The sequence below is a fragment of the Mustela nigripes genome, chromosome 3 (genome assembly GCF_022355385.1).
Source record: "Mustela nigripes isolate SB6536 chromosome 3, MUSNIG.SB6536, whole genome shotgun sequence".
Taxonomy (NCBI): Eukaryota; Metazoa; Chordata; class Mammalia; order Carnivora; family Mustelidae; genus Mustela; species Mustela nigripes.
Window position 1 is genome coordinate 21,708,122 of NC_081559.1, and position 25,214 is coordinate 21,733,335.

General features: G+C 35.0%; 1 protein-coding gene across 1 annotated transcript in view; it reads right to left on the minus strand.

Moving 5' to 3' along the window:
- The window catches only part of ERBB4 (erb-b2 receptor tyrosine kinase 4), a 1,176,406-nt gene that overhangs the window by 22,387 nt on the left and 1,128,805 nt on the right, over positions 1–25,214 (minus strand). The window contains exons 22-24 of the mRNA XM_059395472.1: positions 22,156–22,302; positions 19,621–19,718; positions 18,122–18,292 (exon numbers count right to left, since the gene is read on the minus strand). Of these exons, the coding sequence (XP_059251455.1) occupies positions 18,122–18,292; positions 19,621–19,718; positions 22,156–22,302 (416 nt within the window). The remainder of the gene's footprint in view (positions 1–18,121; positions 18,293–19,620; positions 19,719–22,155; positions 22,303–25,214) is intronic.

A 25,214-nucleotide genomic window follows, 5' to 3' on the forward strand; every position in this document is an offset into this window, starting at 1 on the left:
TTTTTTTTTTAAGATTTTATTTATTTGTTTGACAGAGAGAGAGATCACAAGTAGGCAGAGAGGCAGGCAGAGGCAGAGGGGGAAGCTGATGCGGGGCTCGATCCCAGGACCCTGAGACCATGACCTGAGCCGAAGGCAGACGCTTAACCCACTGAGCCACTCAGGCACCCCCAAAAATGATTGAAGTTATTGATGTAAGTAAAATAGAGGGTGATAATCAACAGGTTTCCCTTGAATGCATATTGGTTATTACACCATTCAAAGCCATTGTAAAATAGTCCTTTGACAATTAAAAATCATGGTGTTTTTCTTGGTACCACAGTAAATCAAAACAAGACCCCACAGAACTCTCTTCCACCCCTTAGTCACAGAAAGGTGCATATTCTACGTCCAAAGATAAATTCTTTAATGCAACTAAAATAAATTAACTGAGTGACCTAATAGTAGAGATTATGATAAACTAAAATAAAATCTTCATTACTTTTGTTTTCTTTAGATGATGGGGGTGAGAAAGTCAATGAAACACAAACATTAGAAATTCACATCTCTGCCGAGTATGTGTTGGCCTTGATTTTCCTGAATCACTGCTAGTGAACACTTGAACGCATCCAGACAGACTCCTAATAAGATATGTCTCAGAATTCATGCTGGGGCATTGTCAACAGGCCAAGGAGAAGTCCTCAGTGCTGAACGCGTGCTTAGATTGATTTTTTTTTCTTCCCTGTGATTGTGAATCTTTTCAGGGAAAACTGCCACATTAAGGGCAGCACGTGGTAATGCAAGAAATGTTTGAACTCTCAGACTCCGGCGGAGAAGGAATTCCTGTGTGTCACCTCTTTAACACATTAAGCATTTTATAGATTTTAAAAGCACACTAAACTTCTTCAAGAAAGATACGTCTCGGAAAGAAAGTAGCTGAGTTACAGAAAAGTGCTTAGATTTACGACCCTGAAATAATTTGATAAATGACTTGGGAGTTGGGAAAAATAAAATAGATTGGACTCTCGCACATATTACATACCCTGGGCTTTCTCCCAAGGACTACCAAACAAACCAAAAAAGTACTAGACAGATAAGAAAAGTCCCTAGTATTTTTCCCAGGCCCCTTTGTCCTTTATTACAGAGTATTATTATGCCAGAGTAATTATTATTCATCATTTCGAAAGGAAGATATTCAGGCAATGTGCAGCTATGTTTTGACAAAAGAAAATATTAATGTTCCATCTTACAAATACAATCACAAAGGAGAGGAAGACTGCCTTTCTTGCTATAAATCTTACGTGGTAAGTCACCCCAGGCTCTCTCAAGAATCTTTACTATTTTTATTACTTACAAACACATCTAAGAGTTTTAGAAGCTGTTTTAATTCATCTGCATCATCTTTTAGGGTGACAAGCTCCTGAAATATATGAGCAACCAGTTGTGTTAATATCTCACCTCCTCTCGTATTTGTTCCAAATTTACTCATCTGAGTATTAAAAAGATAGCTAGTAAAACCTTAGATTTTGCCAGAAACAGTAAGTGAGAAGAGGACATTCCGATCACTCCTAGGACTGATCTCTCAAATCATTATTGAGAGGTAGGTAACCAAAAGCTCAGGCAAGAGAAATTCAAAGTAATATTAGGAATCTGAGAGAACTTCCAGGATTTTCATCCAGCCTGTTACCATACAAAAGCATATTGGATGTCAATTATGCAGGAGGAGAAGATATTTCCAAGAGAGCTTGACACAAGCCCAGGTTGTGAATTATTTGCTTTGAAATACCTTCATATTCTCCTGCTTATAAATTCTGGTCAAGAGAAAAGCAAAAACAAGTAACAAGCACATCCTAAGCATATGGTCAGATGAACATTCATAAAATGTTTATCAGCCCACAAATAAAATTTTAAAAAATGCTGGACCATCCTCCTCCAGAAAGGAGGAAAGAAGCACAATAAATAAAGGGTTCTTTGTTTTTATATTACATTTTTGGAGCCAGCAACATCCATCTTGAGTTTCTAAATACCAGAAGCCCCAAAGGAAGATTTCACTAATACGCTGTTTAAGCCAACAATACATTCATTCCTGGCAGCCATTACTCTTGCATGTTTCCTCACCTTCCCTGCCCAGAATGAATTTACATTAAACCGATAAAGCTGAGAGCTTCAGGATCTTCAATTGTATAGCCTGGGAAAGGCTGGGAAAGAACCCATCATAGGTTCTCATGGTTTTGGAATTTGGTAAATCTTGCAAAAGTAAGATTTTTATTTTTGTATTCTTTTTCTAAAAGAGGCTTTACCCCTACTTTCTTTCCTTTTTTTTTTTTTTTTTTTTTTTTATTAATTTGACAGAGAGAGATCACAAGTAGACAGAGAGGCAGGCAGAGAGAGAGAGAGAGAGAAGCAGGCTCCCTGCTGAACAGAGAATCCAATGCGGGACTCGATCCCAGGACCCTGAGATCATGACCTGAACCGAAGGCAGTGGCTTAACCCACTGAGCCACCCAGGCGCCCCTTTACCCCTACTTTCAATGATGTGTCTGGCTCCACATAACCTTGATCCACCCAAGTTTTACCCTCACTTTCCTGAGAATGTTTCCAAAGTTTATATTTTATCAGAAACCTGGCATTCATGTGGTGCCTGGGTGGCTCAGTCTGTAAAGCATCCAACTTGTGATTTCAGCTCACGTCACGACTCACAGTGACCAATCAGATCAATCCGCGAATCGAGCTCCATGCACAGCATGGAGTCTGCTTGGACGTCTCTCCCTCTTCCTTACTGCCTATTCTCCACCCCATTCTCACGTGTACACATGCACACTTGTGCTCTTTCTTTCCCTTAACTAACTAACTAAATAAATAAATAAAATCTTTAAAAAAAAAGAAAAAGAAAAAGAAAAAGAAAAGTAATCTGGCATTCATGAGCAGTCATCCTGCACAGCCAGAAGGCTTCCTTGGAATATCCTTTCCTAGTAAAGTATTTTCCTTTCATGATTCAAGTCAGGCATCAGAGCCCAGGTTACTATGCTGTAAGCTTCTAGGTCATAGGTCAAAATTCCTTCAAACTCCTTCTCTTTTTGAGGTTCATACCAGATGATTATTCCACAGGTCCTTATCCTCGTAATTATCTATAGTCTTTGCAGGCACTTTCTAACACCCAGATGTTCATGGGTATATTCCAATTACTCTGTGATATGTGACTCATAACTTAATCCCTTTCCACCTGAAGGCCACTGTTTATCTAATTTTCTGAGCTTCCTCTTTGCCTATGCTTCTACCTCAGTTTACCACCTGGATATTTCATAACAACTGGAAAAACTCCCAACACAGAATTTGTAAAATTTTTCTGACCATAGCCTTCTATTCATTCACTTTGGTGATTCCCTTTCTCGATTCAGTCAGATCTTCTGCTTTTTTGTGTGCTTTTCAGTTAATTACCCGACATCTTATTTTACCAGCCTGAGCTTTGCAGTAAAGTAGATAATGGTTTGAATCCTGTGTACTTACTAGCTCTGTCACAAGCTACTCAACCTCTCTGAGTTTCCTTGGCCTAAAATGGGGGAAAGAATGCCCCTTCTCTTCTTAGTGTTCTTTTTTTTTAAATACGAATGTATGTATGTAAAGGAAGAAACTATATAACATTTGGTTCACATTAAGTATACAATTATCCACAATCCAGTAGATAATAGATGATAAATTTATTTTTATTTATTTTTTATTTTAACTTTTTAGGATTTTATTTATTTATTTGAGAGAGAGAGAGAGTGAAAGAGAGCACAACAGAAGAATGAGGGGCAGAGGGAGAAGCAGACTCTCTGCTGAGCAGGGAGCCCGATGCAGGGCTAGATTCCGGGATTCTGGGATCATGACCTGAGCTGAAGGCAGCGACTTAACCGACTGAGCCACTCAGGTGCCCTGATAGATCTTTTTTGTTTGCTTGTTTTAAAGAACTTGTACCAATGGTTAATTACTTCATTTACCCTCAGTATAACCTTTAGTGCCTTCAGTTTCCATATTATTTTGGTGTAGCTACGCACCAATTCTGAATTCTTGATTTTTCAAACATGTTTTTCTCTCCATTGCTCATCTCTTGGTAAGACTGAACAAACATTCAACCACGTAGAATGGTGCTTCTAAAAAGCCATGTTTTCTACCTCTGAGAGTCCTCAGATTTACTGGTCCCTCCTTAGTCTTTGTTCACATGACTTACCACTACATTTCCTTCAGGACTTAGCCAATCTTTTTAAACTCCCTAACACATCTCGGTTATAATATAACCGAGTTATAATATAACTCTCTCTATATAATAGGGAGAGTAAAATCTAAATGGCTCTATGTGAGTCAGTTTACTCTCAAAATTAAATGAAGTGGAAAATTTGCTATTTGTTATTATGACTGGTCTGAATATCTTTTGGGAGACAACTAACTAACTTTGTGAAAAATTACCAAAAAAACTTCGTGAAATGTTTGAAGTAGGAGGTAAATCAACCAAAAGCTGCATTCAAACCTTTCAGATAAGAGAGAGATTATACTATACAACACAAAAAGAAAATTTTAGAGGCCCAGGTTAACCTGAGAGAAAACAGAGCTGAGAAAGGCAAAGAGGAGAGAAAAGGGTAAGTTAGAAGATTTTTCTCTAGATGTGATCCTTCTTCAGTCTTACCCACTGGTTCTGTCTTCAGTCAAATCCACCAAATTCACAAAGTCCTGGCAAGAATTATTTTTGTTGTTAGGAAAAAGAAAGAAGGGACTAAAGTGAAGTCTGAAAGGACTTGCTCCTACTGAAAAGACCACTTTCTCTCTAAGCTCACATTCTGTCTCCTTTCTTCCCTTCATATGGAAGACTTTTTCAAAGACATTCCCACTTCCTGCCTTTACTCTTCAGATAATTGTATTCTGCTCTCCACACTACTGAAACTCCTCTCTAAAAGAATAACAATATTGGGGTGCCTGGGTGCTTCAGTTGGTTAGATGGCCAACTACTGGTTTCAGCTCAGGTCATGATCTCAGGGTCCTGGGATTGAGCCCTACAATAGGCTCCATACTTAGTGGGGAATTTGCTTGAGGATTCTCTTTGCCTCTTCCTCTGCCCCTCTGTCAGCTCATGAGTTCTCTCTCTCTCTCTCAAATAAATCTTAAAATATAAAAAAAGAATAACGATATGTCATGAATCATGAATAATGGTGGCTTCCAAATGAAGACGTAATTTCATTTGATTTAGAGCATTATCTATTTATATTCCAAGATATTAATTGTATGTCTTTATTCTACATCCTGTGTTCTAAATCACTAATAATGATGTTAACATCTTCTCAGTTTTCCAATTAGAAAACATGGTGTCACCTTGATTTCTCTATCTCATTCTGTAATATCCAACCGATACCCAAATCCTGTTGATTCTATTCCAAAACCATCACTTACACAAACTAACTACACAAAATAAAAACAGAAACAAAAACAACAACAACAAAAAAGTCACCCACATGAAACTTTACATGCTATCTCCTTTGCCTCAGCAGATAATCCATCTGTTTTAGTTCACATTTCAAAAGCTGCCAGAATTTCCCACTAGGAGTCAATCTGACCTTGTTACTTTCCCCATTTAAAAACACCAGTTTGCTCAAATGGCTCCTTATGCACTCTCTCTCTCTACTGTAACATTTTTTTCTCATTACATTTTATTGGCTAGTTACTTATCTGTAAGTTTTTTGAGGACAGGGCTGGATGTGTCCATAGGAGGTAATCAGGAGGGTTAGGATACATAGTAGATAAGTCACTCATGTTCCATCAAAGAATAAATGATTGAATGAGCAGCTGGTCTTTGCTACTGGCTGGAAATAATCTCATATTTGGCAGAGATGAATGAAAATGTCTGTCTGAATTTGTGGAAGCACTACGTGAAGACTATTCAGATAACCCCTTAAAGATCAACATTAACCTTTATAAGGAATTTGAGGATCAAAAAAATTTAAAAAGTCAAAATTCTTTACTCATGTACTCATCTCATCTTTAAAGCACTGAGTACGGAACTTAGAGCAATAATAAAACAGAAAAAAAAAAAAAAAGTCAGAAGCAGAGTGAGAGGAGATGCATCATGGTGGTAAAGAGCTCAGACTCTCCAGGTGCTACAGCCAGGCTGCCTGGGTTTTAATTTTTTTTTTTTTTTATAATTTTTTAAGCCTGGGTTTTAATTTAAAAAAATATATATTTATTTTTAAATTCCTTAGTTAAATTCAGTTTAATTTACACATAATGTATTATTAGTTTCAGAGACAGAATTTACTGATTTATCAGTTGCATGTCACACCCAGTGCTCATTGTATCAAGTGTCCACCTTGGTGCTCACCACCCAGTTATCCCAGACTCCCACCTACCTCCCTCAGGCTGCCTGGTTTTGTCATTTAATAGCCATGCCTCAGTTTCCTCATGTACAAAATAGGCAGTAATAATAGTAAATACCTCCCAGAGTCTTCATGAGATTTAATGAACTAATAAATATTAAACAACAGGATACCTGGCACATAATAATGGGCAACATCTCTTATCATTTTTTTTAAATCATCTCACAGTCTTATAAATATATGGGATTACTAGGAATAAAAGAATGAATCTGTTCATTTCAACCCAGAATATCCAATCCAGCCCAACCACAGCCACCGTAGTTACTACTGGCTTTAACTAAAAAGAGAATATACCAGATTCCAAATGAATCTGAATTATGTATGTTTTACATAATCCAATACACTGAGACTTTCAAACATTATTACTTTCTTCCAGGGACAGAAAGCAAGCACGGATGTTACTAACCACAATGTATGATTATTGGTGGAATTAGTTGTGAATTAAACTTCCCATCTCTTTCCCTCTCTGACTTGCAATAGTTTTGTCATCCCAGTGGAGAAAACGTTTTGCAGTAAGAAGGGCCGCCATCACCCCTGGAATTTTTCCCACGGTGTCTACCCATCTCTCGATTCAGCTTTTGCTCAGGGGTAACGAGAGGCTAGTCCGCAGCCTTTCATTGACAGCGTCTGAGTGAAAACTACAGAGCACCAACCGGCCTTGCTTTAGAACACTGGGGTCTGTCAGAATCTCAACGGGAAAGGGGAATTCTTCATCTGGGCAGGTGAGCGAGGGAAGGGGCTGAAACACAAGATGCTTGTGATGAGGGTATGTTCAATGGCAGGAAGTGCACAAAGGGAAGCTGATGAGCAGACCCGCCCCCCACCATCCACAACCATCTTCTCCATTCCGCTTCCCGGAGTAATCAAAGGATATTCTGAACCTCTCAAAATGCCATCAATCTTTATTGAGAATGAAATAGAACCTCTCTCTCTCAAGCCTTTGCAGGAGCAATCATCGTTAACAGGCTGGCCTGAACAGGGAGCTCCGGCAGACAAAGATGGATTTGTAAAAATAAATAAATAAATAAATACAGATATACATAAATTAAGTAACCTCCACAAAATATGAATAGAAAGTTGATGATAATCTCCCAATTCTATTGTATGAAGGGTAAAGAAACTCACAATTGAGCTCTCCAGGTCTAGTACAGTAAAGAATAGGCTTCTTGATGAGATGTTTCGAATAATGCAGAGCAGAGCTAGGAATCTTGTGGTAATAATACTAAAAAATAACCATCTAAATGATTTAGATAAAACATTCATTAACATTCCAAAGCGAAGTATCATTTCTAGTTGCCTCTCCCTCCTCTTTGTTTCTTTCCTAGCTCTGATTTTCTTCTTTAGTACATTTGAACAAAGAAGGAAAAATGCCTCTTCTGATTGTTCACAAAGGTTTCTTACGCCAGCTGACAATTGCTCAAGTGTAAAATAATTTCATAAAGATCACTGAAATGTTCTTCGACGCCAGACTCTCCTTAAACAAACAGCATTTCCCTGGTCCCTGGTGTCTCGGTGTTGTAGTAACCTGGTTGCCAGTATCCAACTCCTGTACCAGAAAAAAGCTACAAACAGTGATACAAGTCCTCTCAGGAAAAAAAATCATTATTTAATAGATAGGTCACTCACTTTGGATTCTTAAGACCTGATGCTAGTTTGGTTCTTGAGTAACCAAGCTTTTAAGGGAGTCACCAAGTCATTTTACTAGGTCAGGAATTTTGTTTACTCCAAAAATGGGGATTCTGGTGTGAAAATAAAATGCTACATATCTCCACTTTGTAAACTTCAAAGCCTTTTCAGCTATCACTTATTTTTGAGAATGTTTCAAGAACGGAAGTGACTCCCTGCTTTTATAATTATTCTGCTTATAATGGACTTTGAGTCCCCAGAAAATTCAAGGAGGGGTGAGAGGACTTTTGTAATACTATTTAGTAAGCTAGAGTAAAAAAGTTTTCATAAAGATGGCCCCATATATATATATATATACATATATATATATATATATATAATGACAGAAACTAGAAATCTGTACCATTTTTTAACAATCTTATGTTGAATAATTATTGGGCTTATAACATAATTTGTTTATTATTTATTGGATATGTTGATGTCATGTGTTCTTTCCCCAAATGAAGGTTGGAAGTTAAAAGCATCGAGTGTAGACCAAAGAGATCTGGGTTCAAATCTCACTTTTGATCATTCAAGCTGGAAGTCTCAACAAAAAGACACTGCAACCTCACCTCCAGTTTCTATTGTCATAAAATGTGAGCAGTAGTAATCTCTACCTACCTTTGTTGTGAAGATTAAGGATCTAAGCGTAAAGAGCTCAGAGTAGAACCTGACACATAAATATGTGGTCAATAAGTGGTAGTTATCTTTAGGTCTGCATGTGAAAATTTTGAAACATTTGTGAAACTTATAAAGATCATTTTATTTTTAAGCCCGTAATTACTAAGTCTCCATGCAAACATTGTTCTCCCTGTTTCTTTTTCTTTTTCTTTTTTTAATTCCTTTAATTTGTTCTTGGCTCTGTCAGTTCCATTCGACCCTCCTAAACCATTAACTCTTGATTATGGGGAGTCTCACAGAAGAATAAACAGAAGAGGCAAACAGCAGCAGGGTCTCTGGCTTCTCATTGCATTCCCAGCAGGAGCCTTTTAAACCAATTGATGGGAACTCTCATTAGACTTCAAGTCAAAATGAAGATTTGCATGGTTTTGACCAGTAAAAAACCAGACAGAGCCAACAGAGGACTGAATGTTAGACTTAGACTTGAGAGATTAGAACAGGGCTTTCCATGGCTCCCCTGAAAGTAAGGAATGCTGAGTTATAGGTTTTATCTGTTTCCATATAGTTTATACATCTATAAAATGAGAGAGTTTGTGCTAGAAGAGCTGTAAGACCCCTTCCACTCTGATACTCCATGAGTTTATAGTTACTTACGCATCCATCTCATACTACAACGGGACATGTGAGCGTTGCAAATTACTATATTTATTTGATCTATTTACGTGGGTCAAGGGCAAACTACACAGGTTATATTTCTATTCTACTGGTTATATTTGAACTAGGGAAAATCTCATTGAAACAAGTGTCCAGAGAAGGAGATAAGCTAGGAGAAAGGAAGGAAAAGGCAGTGGTAAATGATAGGGAAGAAGATTATTTTGTTGATTTGATAAGGAGAGCTCCTGTCTCTGTGTATGTGGGAGCACAGACTTTAATGTACACGAAATAATGTATTGCTATGTATGTATGTATGTACTGCCAACCTCTTTTCCTTCATCAAGATTGGAGCTGGGAAGTTCTAAATATCTTGCTGCTACTTTAGCCTGTGGCAGGAGTGGAGAAATCACTCCAATTTACGAGGACATAGGAAATATTCCACTTATTCCACTCAATCAAATCTGTAAGCACACATTTATAGGCATTGGTACTGAGTTTTACACACATGTAGTACTGGACTTTGTTCATAGATTGGAGAGAAAAGGAATAATACTAAGATTTATTATAAGAAAAAATGTTGGAGGTTATACAATCATTCACTAACAGAAAAAGCAGATTCTCTAAAGAATAAAGAAACACCGGTAGAGGAAATCATAATGCGCTACAACAAAGAGGTTCTTCCCAAAGTCCAAATCTACTAGAAGTGATTTCTATGATACCTGAAGATAGAATTAGAGAAGGAGGTCTAAAAATTTTTACTTGAGAAATTAAAAGATACTTTGATTTTGTTTGTAATTTCTAACATAAGTTTAAATAAAGAATCTAGAGCAGGTACTATAAAGGGTTTCACATAATGTTTAACAGGATGTCATGATCTAAATTCAATGAAAACCCATAGGAAGTCAGTGAGAAATAGAAGAATGTTAGCAATGGGGAAAAGAAAAAGAGAAGAAAAGTTTACAAAGAATAGTGTAATAAAATAATATATCCAGATTTTAAGGAAGTCACTGGTAGAGAAAACACTGCACAAAAAGGTCCCTTAATATTTTACTGTATAAAAACTATAATTTGAGAGGGTGAGGAATGAATATTCTCAAATTAGTGGTAAATCAGAGATCTTAGAACCATTTTTAAGATCCCTGTCATTGCTAAGAACTTTGAAGAAAAAGCAAAGGCAATTCGACATTATATTCTCATTTAGTAAAAAAAGAGACAAATCTGTAATGCATTAGGAAAGAGACCTCTTTGTTAAAACAAATTAACTACCTACTCACACCTCCAAACTAAAACAGAAAGCCCCAACATGATCTGTATTTTGAAAGAGATCAACAGTGGGAAAATGCTTAGAGCTCTGGGCAATTTTGTGTGTGTGAACTAGAGGGTAGTAAAAAATAAATTTCAGAGACTGGTCAACTGGAATGACCAACGGAATTTCCCAGGATTAATGTTCAAAAATCCTTCAACCATTGTTGACAATAGGATTATATATCATATAAAGAGAGTTCTTATATAACATATATCATTCAGATTTATCTCATTGATAAAAGTGATAGGTATAATCTAAATCGATGAAAACAAAAGAAATGAAAAGAATTAGGGCTCAAATATTCAGTAATATTGTCTTTTATTGGGACAATGTAAACACTATATTTAGAAATAAAGCCCATTTAAAGAAATGCAGATGTTTGTTAGGGAGACATCTTAGTAATTTCTGTAAAGTTATGAGGGCCTGTATTGTAATCATGACAAAAGAAAGAGGAAAGAGACATTTGAGAGCTGTTTCGAGGAAGGCCAAAAAAGGATTTTGTTTTGAATTGGATGATTTTAATGAGAATCAAGAGATTTCAAAATCATATTTCAAGCCTTCCTAACAATGATAAATAGGAAATTTGGGAGGAAGCCCACCCCACCTCCTCTGATAACATAAAAGAGTTCTCAACATGTACATAATGGAAATATTACAAAAACACAGATTTTATAAAAGTATTCTCAAAAAGACATCTCCTTGCCCTTGTTCATGTGGGTTTTGGTTGGTTGGTTGGTTGGTTGGTTGGTTTTATTGTTTAGCTTTCCTTCTGACTCATTTCAAACCTGCACTACCAAAACTCCTATTGCAAGCTACACCCTCATTCTCTAATAATGCTACAGCTCAACTACAGCTCATTCTGTAGACACTTAAGCTGATTTGTTTCCTTTGCCTTTTCCTATAATACCTGGCATATGGTTTGCAAAAAATCATCTCCTCAACTAGAATACAAACTCTTTTCAGGCAGGACTTTTGATTTGCTACTCTTATACCCTCATTGTCCAACACAGTGCCTAGCTCCTGTATTAATTCATTTATTCCTTCATAACTTGAACAATTTAAAAATTACTATGTAGATGGGGAAAACATTGAAACAAAAAGTATCTAGTGATATGAAATGTCATAGTAGGAAGATCTCCTTCTTTAGGCTTAATAGATTATTATTTTTTATTATAAAAAAATATATATATATCCCAAGCATCACATCAAGGATACCATGCAGGAATCCTTGACATATTTTGGAAGAAATGTAAAACCAATATCCTGAGACTACAATCATTTATCATCAAGAAGCAGCTGTTGTTAGAATTGATATTGATCCTTGGTAAATTGCTACCAGAGTAACCTTGTTATATCATCACAAAATTCTCCCACTACATCATTTAGCTATGAGATGCTTCCTTCACTTGTGTCCTTAAGTTTTTCTCTTCTGTATTAAATCACGTAAGAACGAAAGTATGTAGAGGTAACCCAAAATGTTTTTGGTCATTTTCCAGTTAAATATTCTCTAGAAGATATATAAATGTATAAAATATAATAACTAGTTCAAAAACATCATTCAATAATAAGGTAATTTTTAAAATTATAAGGAACTTATCAGTGATCTAGTTCAATTTTCTCATCACTGATGTGAAGAAACTGAATTTGGTTAAATGATAGGGTTAAGGCGGTAATGCCAAAGAGTTTGTTCTAGGGTGTGAGACTCCAGATATCCAACCTACTTTCTTGTATCCAATTACCATTAAATGTATGAAAAGTGTTAGTTTCATACATAGTAAGACGTTTAATAGCAACTTGAGGAACTTTCCCCCAGCCCACTGTTATTTTAGGTATGGCCTCCATGTGAGATTGTGGAAAGCTGGACTCAATTTCTAGCTTTGCTTCTTGTTATTTGTGTTATCTAAACTCTCCATATTCAATTTTCTTAACTTTTAAAATGAGACAAACATTAATGTCTACCTCATAGGACTTAGTGAAACAAAAGTGAAATAGTTAATTTAAAACACTTAGCATAGTGAAGAAAGCACTCAATAAGTTTAAGCTGATATTACTATTATTAGTTTCATTATTTCAAAAAATAAGAAATCATGACTTTGATTTTTTGAGCAGCAAAGACAAACACATTTGAAAATTCTATTTTAAAAAGTCATTATTATGGGCGCCTGGTGGCTCAGTGGGTTAAGCCACTGCTGGGATCGAGCCCCACATCGGGCTCTCTGCTCAGTGGGGAGCCTGCTTCCTCTTTCTCTCTGTGCCTGCCTCTCTGCCTACTTGTGATCTGTCAAATAAAGAAATAAAAATCTTAAAAAAAAAGTCATTATTAAAAATGACATCACTGTTCCTACATTATCTAATTGCTTGAATTTTTTCTAGTTTATATATATCATTAGGAAGCACATTTAGCACACTATCCTAAATCTGATAGAGAAGACCAAAGTATTCTTGTGTTTTTAATTTTGTGTGGTGAATTGGTAAAAATCTTAAAGGGAATTACCATGTGTGTAGTAACCTTCCTAGGATACTTTTATCAAAGTTACAAAATTTAATCTGAGGGAAATGTGGTAGTAGCACAAAATAAAATATATGAAATCCCATTTTATGAGCAGCCAAATATTCAGCCTATAATTAATTATTTAGAAACTGGTCTCATTTTTGAGATACTAAGATCCTTTATTTTTCTTCATCCTTTATTTATTCTGCCTACATTTCCTGTTTTTCAACTCACTTATATAACCTATTCTAGGAAAGAAAGGACAAAAAAAGAAGGAAAAAAACGGATCTGTTAATATAGTTATTGCTTAGAAGACGTGAAAGAAGTGGAGAAAGGTTTAAATTGCAAGGAGAGATCCATTGTGGGTCGCCTGCTACACCAATGGGCAGCAGATATAATTCCTTTGTCTTCACCTGGTCTGGATAACTAAGAATTAGCTAATGTTTTCAAAGACGTGGAACACTGCATCTCTAAAACTATTCATCACCAATGACTGAATGATCCTGCAACAACTGAAACCTTGTCTACAAAAGTGCACTGAAGCTTTTAAATTAAATAAAAATTTCTGATATCACTAAAGCTAATGTATCTTTAGCCACATCAAATTATTAGCTACTTTTCTTAATTGCTGCTGTATTTGGTGTACAACTCACTATGCCAAAGAAATACAAATCTGGGTAATTAAAAAAAAAAGAGACAAACATTTTTTAATAGAAAAATATCTATATAAAAGTTCAAAAACATTGCAGGCATTTAATTGAAAGTATCAGCCATTATATACTTAAATAAATATATCAAGAGAGAAAGAAGGCAGCAGTAGAACCTAAAACCTATTACAAACTGAATACACAAATGGACAGAGGCCAGACCATACATAAAAGTAGAAGTCTACAGCTTACGGCAACTTGACTACGAAATCATATCTACAATAAACAGCCTAGAAACTCAACCTGCTCTACATCAGACTTGCAGGAAGTCACATTGTTACCTCCAGCTGCAATCCAGGAAGCTAAACAATAACATCTATAATAACTGAACCAAAGCAGTCAAGACTTGATTAACTAACAGTTTCACTAAACTGTGTCACCACTTTCAATTTAGGAGAAACCAGAGTAAGACAAATACGCACCTTTAACTAATCACATTGAATGCCTCACTTCTAATTACCCCCCTTACAGCTTCCCCACACGAAAAGCCTGGAACCAAGGCACACTTGAAGCCGTCCCTTTTCTCCACTATAAAGCTTTCCCACTGTTTTGCCTGCCTTTAAGTCTCTGCACATTACAAGTAGCAGTGGTTAACTCCCTTGTTATATAGCAAGCTCTGAATAAAGAGTCTTCGCCTTTCTCTTTTAGTGGGTCTTGATTTATTTGCACACTACTGAGTATCTACTACATATCCATCAATTTAGGAACACATTTTGATATCCTAAAAAGTTAATCTTCACAATAATTTGATACTATTTTTTTTAATCCCATTTCACAGATGTGCAGAACTGAAGTTTGTAGAAGTTCGGCAATTTCTCAAGCTTTCCCATTCACGTCATGCTAGAGTAATAGTTTTTGGTATATTATTGTGATAAAGGTATTTAAGATAAAATTAAAAGGGCACTAACAATAAAAATAATAACACAACAACTATAAATTAGTTGGTTCTTCTTCTTTTTTTTTTTTAGCATTACTTGCATTTGTATCTATCAATTTGCTGGATAAATGTCAACCTTGTATTTTTAACTGACTCATTGCTTTAAAGTTATAATGAATCAAAATACATACAGAATTTGAACTAACTAAAAGCACTATAGAAGAAATGACTTCCATATCTTATTTGCTATAAAAGTACATCAGCAGAAATAATTTGCTTGTCAAGTAGTGACTGAAGGAACAGTTTTTGTTTTGTTTTGTTTTGTTTTTTTGGTTCTTTGTTTTTCTGTTTTTTGTTGTTTTGTTTTTTTGTTTTTCATAGATAATGTGTAGAAAACCTTATAAGAGGGGCAGCTGGATGGCTCACTTGGTTAAGCATCTGCTTTAGCTCAGGTCATGATCTCTGGGTCTGGGATCAAGCCGGAGGTCTGGCTCCCTGCTCAGTGAAGAACTGGCTTCTCCCTCTCCCACTGCCCCTGCCCCCACTTGTGCTCACACACAGGCTTGTACAGTCTATCTCAAATAAATAAATAAAATCTTAAAAAAAAAAAGAAAGAAAACTTTATAAGAAAATGTAGTTATTTATGATATTGACAAGGAAATAACTAAAAATGAAATTTGAGTGATTTTGGAAAAGAGTAAGAAGTTGCCTGGCACTTTTTAAAAGATAATTAGTTAACAATCACATAAGTTGACTACCATTGTATTTATTTTATAAATGAAGAAAGAACTTGGGAAGACATTTATGAACATTACCTAAAACTTATCAGTTAGTTAGCAAAATAGTCTATATTCAAAAACTGAAATAATTTTTGGTTTCAAGGTTCAACAGATATGCTCAAGAAACATTCGATTAAAATTCACTCTAAGATATTCCCTTATCACCTAGGTTGGCACAGAACCTAAAGTTGAAGTAATTTATTTTCTAACTATAAAATAATATAACTTAGCTTTATACAGGGAAAACAGCATTTGCAAAAATTAGAAATTACCATAGAAGCTACATAAAAACTAGATTTTTTTTTTAAAGAACAGGAAATACAGGTGATTAATAAGGCCTTTTAATGTCTGAAAATAAAATGGTATTTAAGAACAATTCCCTTAACAAAGACCTGAAAAACTAAAAAGATATCTACGGATAACATTATTTAAATAATAATGTGGAATAAGAAATGATGACTAAAGGTCAAATAATTTCTCAAGTGGCTTGTACTTTGTCTCACTAATTTCATTTAGTTAATTCAAACCTTTATTAAGAATTCCTTGCATTGCGCCTAAATTAAAATGAACAGAGTTGGAATCAGAGAAGGCTTATAAAAGCAAAAGATTCCAGCTGTTGGCCTTTATAGCATTTCATATTAAGGAAAGAAAACGACTTTCTGAGATGTCTCTCTTTTTTTGTTTGTTTTTTATTTGTGAGAGTGAGAGAGAGAGAGAGCCCACAAACAAGCAGGGGGAGAAGCAGGCTCCCTGCTAAGCAAGGAGCCCAGTGGGGGACTTGATCCTAGGACCCTGGGATGGTAACCTGAGCTGAAGGCAGATATTTAAGCAACTGAGCCACCCAGGTGCCCCTGAAATGTCTCTGTTTTAATAAAAGTAACTAATATGTCACATAAAGTTTTAAATACCAGAGTTACAAGTTGGCCACTTTGCTAAGCATAAAATGGGGAAAAAAACTTATTCCTTTATACACCTGAAAGACTTTGTTTCTTCCTATAAACAGTTCTGATGTTCACAGACTATCAATTGATTTAATATTTAAATCTTTTAGTTATCTTCTCCCCATTGGGATGGAATATTTTTCATAGGAAAGAAAAACTGAGGTGTTTTGTTTTGTTTTGTTTTGTTTGCCTCTTTCTACATCAGCCCTTCCGAATGGGGCAAATGAACAAAAGGTATGGAGTAGGCTGAGGAATGCATTTCATAAGAAAATCACCTGGAGGATTTTCCAAGAAACAGTTACCTCAAACAGGGAGGTAGATGTCAAGAAAAACATTGTATCGTGAAGATAACATGGTCCAATAACTTTGAAGCAATAGTATGTGTAGTAGAGACAGACTGCCTGCATTAGAATCCTACCATTCCACTGGCTAACTGTCTGACACCAGTCAAATACCTCAACTGTGACAAGTTTTCTTCATTTGTCAGATGGAGAGAATCCAAAGAAATTGCTGTAAGGATTCGGAGACTTAGTATACATGTGTTGGTTCAGAGTAAGCACCAGGTGAGTGTTACTTTATTATTGCTGTGAATCTGAAACAAAGCAAACAACTTCATTTTGGAAAATAAGCAGCAGGTGGACAGTTTTCTCATGCTTATGGGCAAGATGAATAGTTTGCTTCACTGGCTGTGATAATGTCCTTAAATGCAGGAGCCTGGACACTTCTTGAAGGTGGAGTTTTGTCAAAATTCTTTGAACCTCAAGTAACTGATTATGTCTCGCATACAGACATACCCAATACATGTTGAGTGAATAATGAATGAATTTTTAAAAATAACCAAACATGTGGATTGACAATTTTCAGAAAAAGAATGGTATTCATAGAGAGTGGGCTAAATATTTAATATTAAATGCAAATTCTTTTCAGAAGTTTCCTTTGAAGTTTCAATCTACCTCTTAGAAATGATTCAGCAGTCTTCCCAAAATGATTGTTAAAGTCCAAAGTATGAAAGTTTTCTGTTTATACTTCAAATTGACAGAGAATAGTCTCTTAAGTGAAAGAGAGTTGTACTTGTATCACCTCTTGACTACGATCACACCATCTTTTTAAGAGAGCCTACCTCGTTAAGAATTTTCATTTATTTACAAAGACACAGTTTTATTAGTTTGAATGGGTTGATTTTTTTGTTAATTGAATTGGTAGATTTTTAAAAACTAAGGTTTAACTAACAGAAGACAAAGAAAACATTTCTCATCTTGAAATCCTAAAGATATTTCAGAGTACTTATCATATTTCCCGTGCTTGTGTTGCAAAATTAACAATACATGGCCTATCTTTCATTGATAGAGTATGTTTTTAATCTAGGAATCCTGTTGAAATGAGTTGCATAATTATTTTGTAATTCTAGGGCTTAAAATATATTTGCACGACTTTATTTTTTATTATTTATTTATTTATATTAATTTTTTAAAAGATTTTATTTATTTATTTGACAGAGAGAGGGAACACAAGCAGGGGGTGTGGGAGAGGGAGAAACATGTTCTTTGATGAGCAGGGTGCCTAATGCAGGACTTGATCCCAGGACCCAGGGATCATGACCTGAGCCAAAGGCAGACACTTAATGACTGAGTCACCCAGGAGCCCCTGCATGATTTAATTCCTCAGAAACAATATGGGAGGTGGTAGATGATTATTTCTTACCCTATTTGAGTCAATTCTTGCTCTGGAAGTGTAGATGGGAGGTGGGATGTTGAAAGCCTGAGGGACCAGGTACTCCTCAGCATCCATCATGTCTTCCAAATCCTCTTCATCCAAGAGATTCTGAAAGAACTTGCTGTCGTTTGGACTGGGAAGCTTCATGCGATCATCACCCTAAAAGTTTGCCCACCAGACAAAGAAAAGATAATTCTTCCTTTCTTCTGAAACATGCGGACTTTGCAGCAAATTTACGAAATATCAAAACAAGTGGTTGAAAATCCATGCACTCGTTTAAAAACATAATTCTTTAGCACAAGTACCAGTCATGAAGAAGCCTGTAACACACTTAGATGTGACAGGGTAGGATAAATACATTTAACAGATTGTGATAAATGCCATCAGAGATGAGTAGAGCAGGATACTCTGGCTGTTTTGAGGGAGACATCATCTATTTCAGATCTGAGAATAACGGTAGGCTTCATTGCCAGATGTTTGAGCTGTGACTTTAAGAATAAATAATAAAGGGCAATAGATTTATCAACCTTTACTTTACTTTATTGAGTTGATTTGACATTGTAGTGTTCTCAGGACACACAGGCTCCATGATTTGTCCTATAACATAACACTGCTAACGTGCTAGCTTTCCAAATCACAGCACAAGGGGCAAATCATATAAATGACAGTGGGAGAGACACCAAAATCCTACTCTTTATTCCTTCAACTATTTCTTCAATATGATTTTTTCATTTCTCAAAATTATAGATATTGTTGTAGACCATTGTTTGTGCAAATTAATTTGGGAAAAAGTTAACTGGAAACTATTCTAAAACCTGGCTTTTATTGTGATGTCAGACTATTGATAGGAGGATAAATGCTACCTTGCTTTCCTGAGGAAAATTAATTCCTGAGGAAAAAGTAACTCAGGGTGTGTTTGGTTATGATTTAGGTAAAAATAATCATAGATAAATACTACAATTTTTAAATTATCTAATCCATTTTTTCTACTGTTTAATATAAAATGTTCTTTGCGGCTATCATTTGATTCATATGTACATTAATTCACTTGAATCTGAATTATTGCTTGGATACTGTATATCTTCCCAAACAAGACACATTAATAAATATTTTTTTAGGAAATTAAATGTCAATATATTGAAACTTTTAATTCACTGTCTTCAACCATGGCCAAGATTAAAACAAAAATCTATCTTTCTTTTATTCTGAAAAGGAAAAATTATAATAATGGACGTGATTTAATGCATGTTAATAAAAAGCAGAGTGCTCGAAGACTTGTCTGGGGATAAGGACTTCTTATGTATATGGATAATCATAATTATCTGCCTGTTTGGTACTGGGGTCCTTGAATACTAAGGGAAGATTCTTAGAAGTAGTTGTGACATCAAGTGGAAGGTTCTTGTTTGTAAGTCATTTCACATGATATTCTGCTTAATCGACTTATGAGCAGTGATTTCCACAGTTCTAAAGACCAGATCTGTACCAACCTGAATAACTAGGTATCTTTGAGGGTCTCGAGCCATCCTCGAAAATTCAGCAGCCAGTTCCTTAAATTTAGGTCTACTGTCAGCATCAATCATCCAACCTAAAAATTCACACACAACACAAAAGTCATTCTATCCATAATTATGAAGAAGTAGGATGTTAATTTTATGAAAACATAGGCTAGGTTTGAAAAATGTTGTTTTAATAATAATAATGATCTAAAAAAAAAACACAAAGAAAGCTAAAGAAAGAAACAATCCAATAGGTGAGCTTCTATCTCAATCAGTTTGTTGATATTCAGAAGTAAATGAAATATATGATAGAATAACAGAAATTTTTAAGGGCGCCTTGGTGAGTCAATGGGTTAAAGCATCTGCCTTTCAGCTCAGGTCACAATCCCAGGGTCCTGGAAGGCAGCTATGCTCACCACTATATCACCAATGCTGCACAGATCCCAGGGTCCTGGGATGGAGCCCCGCATTGCATTGGGCTCTCTGCTCAGCAGGGAGCCTGCTTCCTCCTCTCTCTCTGCCTTCCTCTCTGCCTACTTGTGATCTCTGTCTGTCAAAGAAATAAATAAAATCTTTAAAAAAGAAAAAAGAATAACCAAAATTTTTATTTTATTGATCTAATTTAAAATTAATTTTTCTTCTTAGAAAACATAACCTAAGCTGACTATGGGAACTTACAGAAGCTCTGATTTCTTTTTTATTTCCTTAAGTATGGAGAGAATGCCTTTTTTTTTTTTTTTAACTTTTTTTTGATGGTAATAGAAGAGGTGATAGGGATATATAATTTATTATTTTATGTCAGGAGTGACATGGAGCTTTGGTTACAATGCAGTATGCCAGCATAGTGGGGGAGAAGGGAAATGAAAGCAACTTTCTCATGCTACTCTTTTCCTGGTGGGGAAAAACCAGTGCAAAATGATTGGTAATGTTTGTTTAGCAATAGCCATTAGCTTATCTAAGTACTAGCCTTTGCAGCATAAAAATACTATCAGCAATTTTCAAGGTATGTATTATTATTTAGCTGGGAGTCTAGATAAAGTGGGTCTTATCTCCCCAGGCTCTGTTTAGCTGATGAGATCACAAGAATAAAAGCACCTAGCTTTTCCTTATTTTCTTGCCAAATGACCCTCTTCCTAGGTATTAAAACTCATAAAAGCAAGGTAAAACTCCCTATTAGGCAAAATATTTTCCTGATTTTTCATTGTTTCATCAGAGCAGCTAAATGAAGTATGTAAATCACTTCTGATGCTAGTTATGAGATCAAATCATATAATGCATGCATGTTCTTTAAAGTTCCTTCCATAGATGACTACTGAATGATGTTTGTTCCAATAAAGCTATAAGGTTTATTTCCTTTTTCCGGGAGTCCAATTTTTATTCTTGTTCTGGGAAGTCTTTGGGTGTCATTTCATGTATCATTAATATTAGCTGAATTTTTTTTCTCTCTTAACAAAGCTCAACTATTTGCATCCACTTAGGAAAAAAAAATGCTGTTGATACCAAGATACTAATGAGGAAATAGGTGTTTCTGGAACTACTGGAATCAAAAAAGGTTAACTTCGCCGGGAGGTATCAGTTTCTTTCTAACTAAATATTGAGTAAATAGAACTATGCTTAGAGAAAAGGGCAAGCTGACCTGAACTGGAAAGCACATTTTTATTTCTTCCCTCACTGACAGAATGTATCACGCATGTCATGAATATAAATCTGAGTAGACCTAGGTCCAAAGTCTCGTATTAATAAGATGCTTATTCACCTTCACCAGTTTGTTTCTCTGCTAACCCTGTGTAAATCAAAAGGGGAAAACCCCAGATTACACAAGAAAGATTGCTGAATGTTAATCTCACTTAAATTAAGCAGGAAACTCCAGAGACTTCCCTAATTCTATTTAAATTAAGAGCCTAGGCTGCCAAAACACATTTATAATACATATGTGTCTGGGGCATAGAAAGAAGAAAGAAAAGTAAGAGCGTTTGATGTAAACAAATGATCAAATTAAAAAAAAAAAAAAAACACCAAACATTCGTAATCTTTTTATTTCACTGCAGAAATACATGTCTTCTCACTTCCCATTCTGCCCTGCTAATTTCCTGTTGACTAAAACTGGTAAACCTATTTCCATTTAATTCATCTTTTTAAACTATCGGTTTCAAGCTTTCTTTCTTTATATTTAGATCATTTGTTTAGACCGCTATTTTCCTATAAAGATTACTAACATTATTGTGACTAATTACATCTCTTTGTGAAAGACAATTTGATTGTCACGGAAATGACAGGAATCAAAGTGAAATGAATCAGAAGAGTAAGAGTCATAGAATTTCAACTTTATAATGTGGAAGCATGCATACTGATGCATATTGCTTCCTATTAACAAGCCAAAAACACAGGTGTTTACAAGATTTTTCGTAATTACTTTTGAGCTTTCACATTTTTTAATATATAAAAACATAAGGCAGGTAGATTAATCCATACTATTATTTTACTAAGCGTGATGATGGTGATGATAAAATTATTTTGCAATCTTACATTTGACCATGACCATGTAAACGTCAATAGTGCAGATCGGAGGCTGGGGCAAACGTTCTCCTTTCTCTAATAAATCTGGGATTTCTCGGGTTGGAATTCCATCATATGGTTTTCCTCCAAAGGTCATCAGTTCCCATATAGTGACTCCTAAATTAGAGATCAAACATTTACATAAGCATGTTAACAACATAATTTGAAGAAACCAGCAGAATGCCAGTGACAAAAGAAAACTCCCTGGAAGGCAAAAAAAAAAAAAAAAAAAAAGTCTAAAGAGGGGTGCCTGGGTGGCACAGCTGGTTAAGCATCCAGACTCTTGGTTTTGGCTCAGGTGGTCCTCTCAGGATCATGAGATCGAGCCCCACCTCAGACTCTACGCTCAGCGCCTGGTCTGCTTAAGACTCTCTTCATCCACCCCCCCACTGCCCCCATCACCACCACCACCACTCTAAAGTACATAAATAAATCTTTAAAAAAAGTAGTCTAAAGAAAGGCTCTTCAGATTTCTATATCCATTAGGAGAAGCCCAGTGACAAAATCTTTGTGGGAAATTCAATTATCTTACCATTGTCTTGAAATTTTTTAATGAGTAGCAGAGACAATTCCGAGCGAATGTCAGAATACAGAGTCTATTCCCCATTTCTACTTTTAGGTAATATTAATGTTTGCTCGTCCAAGTTAATTTTCACTACACAGCAATAGAGCCTATCAAACAATTTATTATATACATGTGTGCTCAGTATCAAGTAATTATGATTGCAGATAAAATCTGATGTTGATGAATTTTGAGATGACCATTTCAAGTCCTATAGGCTAAGCTGGATGCCAGAATGATTACCTTATGTTATGGTAAATCATTGTGGCTCTCTTTTTGACTCACACAAAGAGAACAGATGGAATGAAACACATTCCTATCTTTAACACCTGTGAGAGCGTGAGGGATCCAAATATAACATAATACTGTGAAATAGGTATTACAAGATTAAAGGGAATCAATAATAGTCGATTCCTTAGATAAGAAATCACTTTCTTGAACCATTGAAACAGTGAATCTGTAAAAGCAAATACCCTAAACACCAGCCTGCAAATAGCTAATTCTGATAATAATAATGTTTCTGGTTGGAACAATAGTGTATATGCTATAGGTCTCTTTATGATCTCATAAATATACAATTAAAAAGTTATCATTTCTTAAGGATAAGGATTTTAAGTTCATACATAGCAATCTCTGCATAAGATTCTTACCTAGTGAATTTTTATGGGTTCGTTTATTATGTATAATACACAACATATGTTTTAATTAGGACTATGCTTTCTTTCCTACTGGAATGAATTATTTATTCAAACTGAGGTCTTTTTAGCTTATAACAGTTATTACTGGCTGATAATAAAAATACAAAGCTTAAGATATAAAAGTACGTGTGAACTTCAAATTATCCTTTATCATAACATCATTAACAATTACCTGATTTTTCTTGTTAATATTTTCATCTTATGATTCTTAGGAATAAAATAAAAATGTAACTAGTAACACAATTTAACTGTTTGATCTTGATTAAAATCCTACTTAATTTTGCATATTGAAGAATGGCTCTATAGAACCAGTAATTAAGACTGAGTGTCCATGAGGCAGGCTGGAACAAGTTAAGAAGAGGATGGCTGTCCATTTCTATTCATTCAGTCAATATAAATACTTATTTATAGAATATGTGTTTAATGAGGGCATTTTGTTAACTTATATATGCAGTTATAAATACTTTCACTTCTCTATCAGAACTTCTAAAAAAAGGAACTTCTAATATAAAAAATCGCAAAGCAATTACAAATCAAAATAATAGAAACTATAATAAAGAGTATATAAACTATAATAAATATAAAAACAAAAGAAGGAACATCAAAACCCCCACCTCTGCCAATAATAATCCAATTATATCTTTGCAGGAGTGACCACAAGATAGGGTTAAACAGAGATGGATATAGAAAGACAGTCCCAGGAAAACTGAATCAGAAACACTCTCAAAACTTATAATCCTATCATTTGAACATAAACCACAGCCAATGCATATTTATTTTTATAAAATTAATTTTTATATTAATTTATAAAAATACACATCTGGTGGCAATTTTCCACAAAGGTACATTGTAAGCAACATTATTTTTCTCTCTGCCTTATATGCCTTTTGCAATCAACTATGATATATCATAAAAATCTTAAAAGACCTTAGGATATGGGTTGATAACCTGGGCTATGTTTCAAAGCAGGGTACTAATCTATCTATCCATCTATCTATCTATGTACTTATATTAGAGGTTATTTAAAATTGCTTGCAGCAGATTGCTGCATTTAATTGAGGGAAACATTCATAGAAAAAAAAGGAAAAGAAAAGTGATATATATATCATATATTAAAATATAAATTTCAAATATTAAAATATAAAATCTAATTTGTTTCATGTAATATATATGTTAGATTTGTGTTCTGTGTAACCTTCACAGTTCAACAACTTAAATTTTTCAGTAGTTTCCCTATATTTGTCTAATCTCAAGCACAGTATACTTTCTACTTCAAAGCTTTTTTTAAAATTTTTTATTTTTTCAGTGTTCCAAAATTCATCGTTTATGTACTACACCCAGTGCTCCATGCAATATGTGCGTAGAATACACAGGACCTTTTCGGAAATTTTAAATAAATAGCATAGGTGTGTGGAGGTAAAAAACACTTTACAGAAATGTCTTAACTTTTTTTTTTTTAAGATAATTTGTGCTTCTCTAGGTAAGAGGTATAAATTCTCTATGATTGAATGGATTAAGTCTTTTTCTAAAAATAAAAAACAAAGATAAAGCTAGACTTAAATTTGGTAACCTCAATTGTAACATACTTTCAAGTCACACCTTTTGCCTTTTGCTTAAAGGGCATCATGCTTTCAATTTGTAAGAAATACTGGTTCTTTGCAACATATTTAAACTTAGAAAAGGTCTTGATTCATTCTTACTACTACCTGGATGGACTTCAGTTGTAAATAGCCAGATAGATCTGATTATCTCATCTCAACAATTGAGTT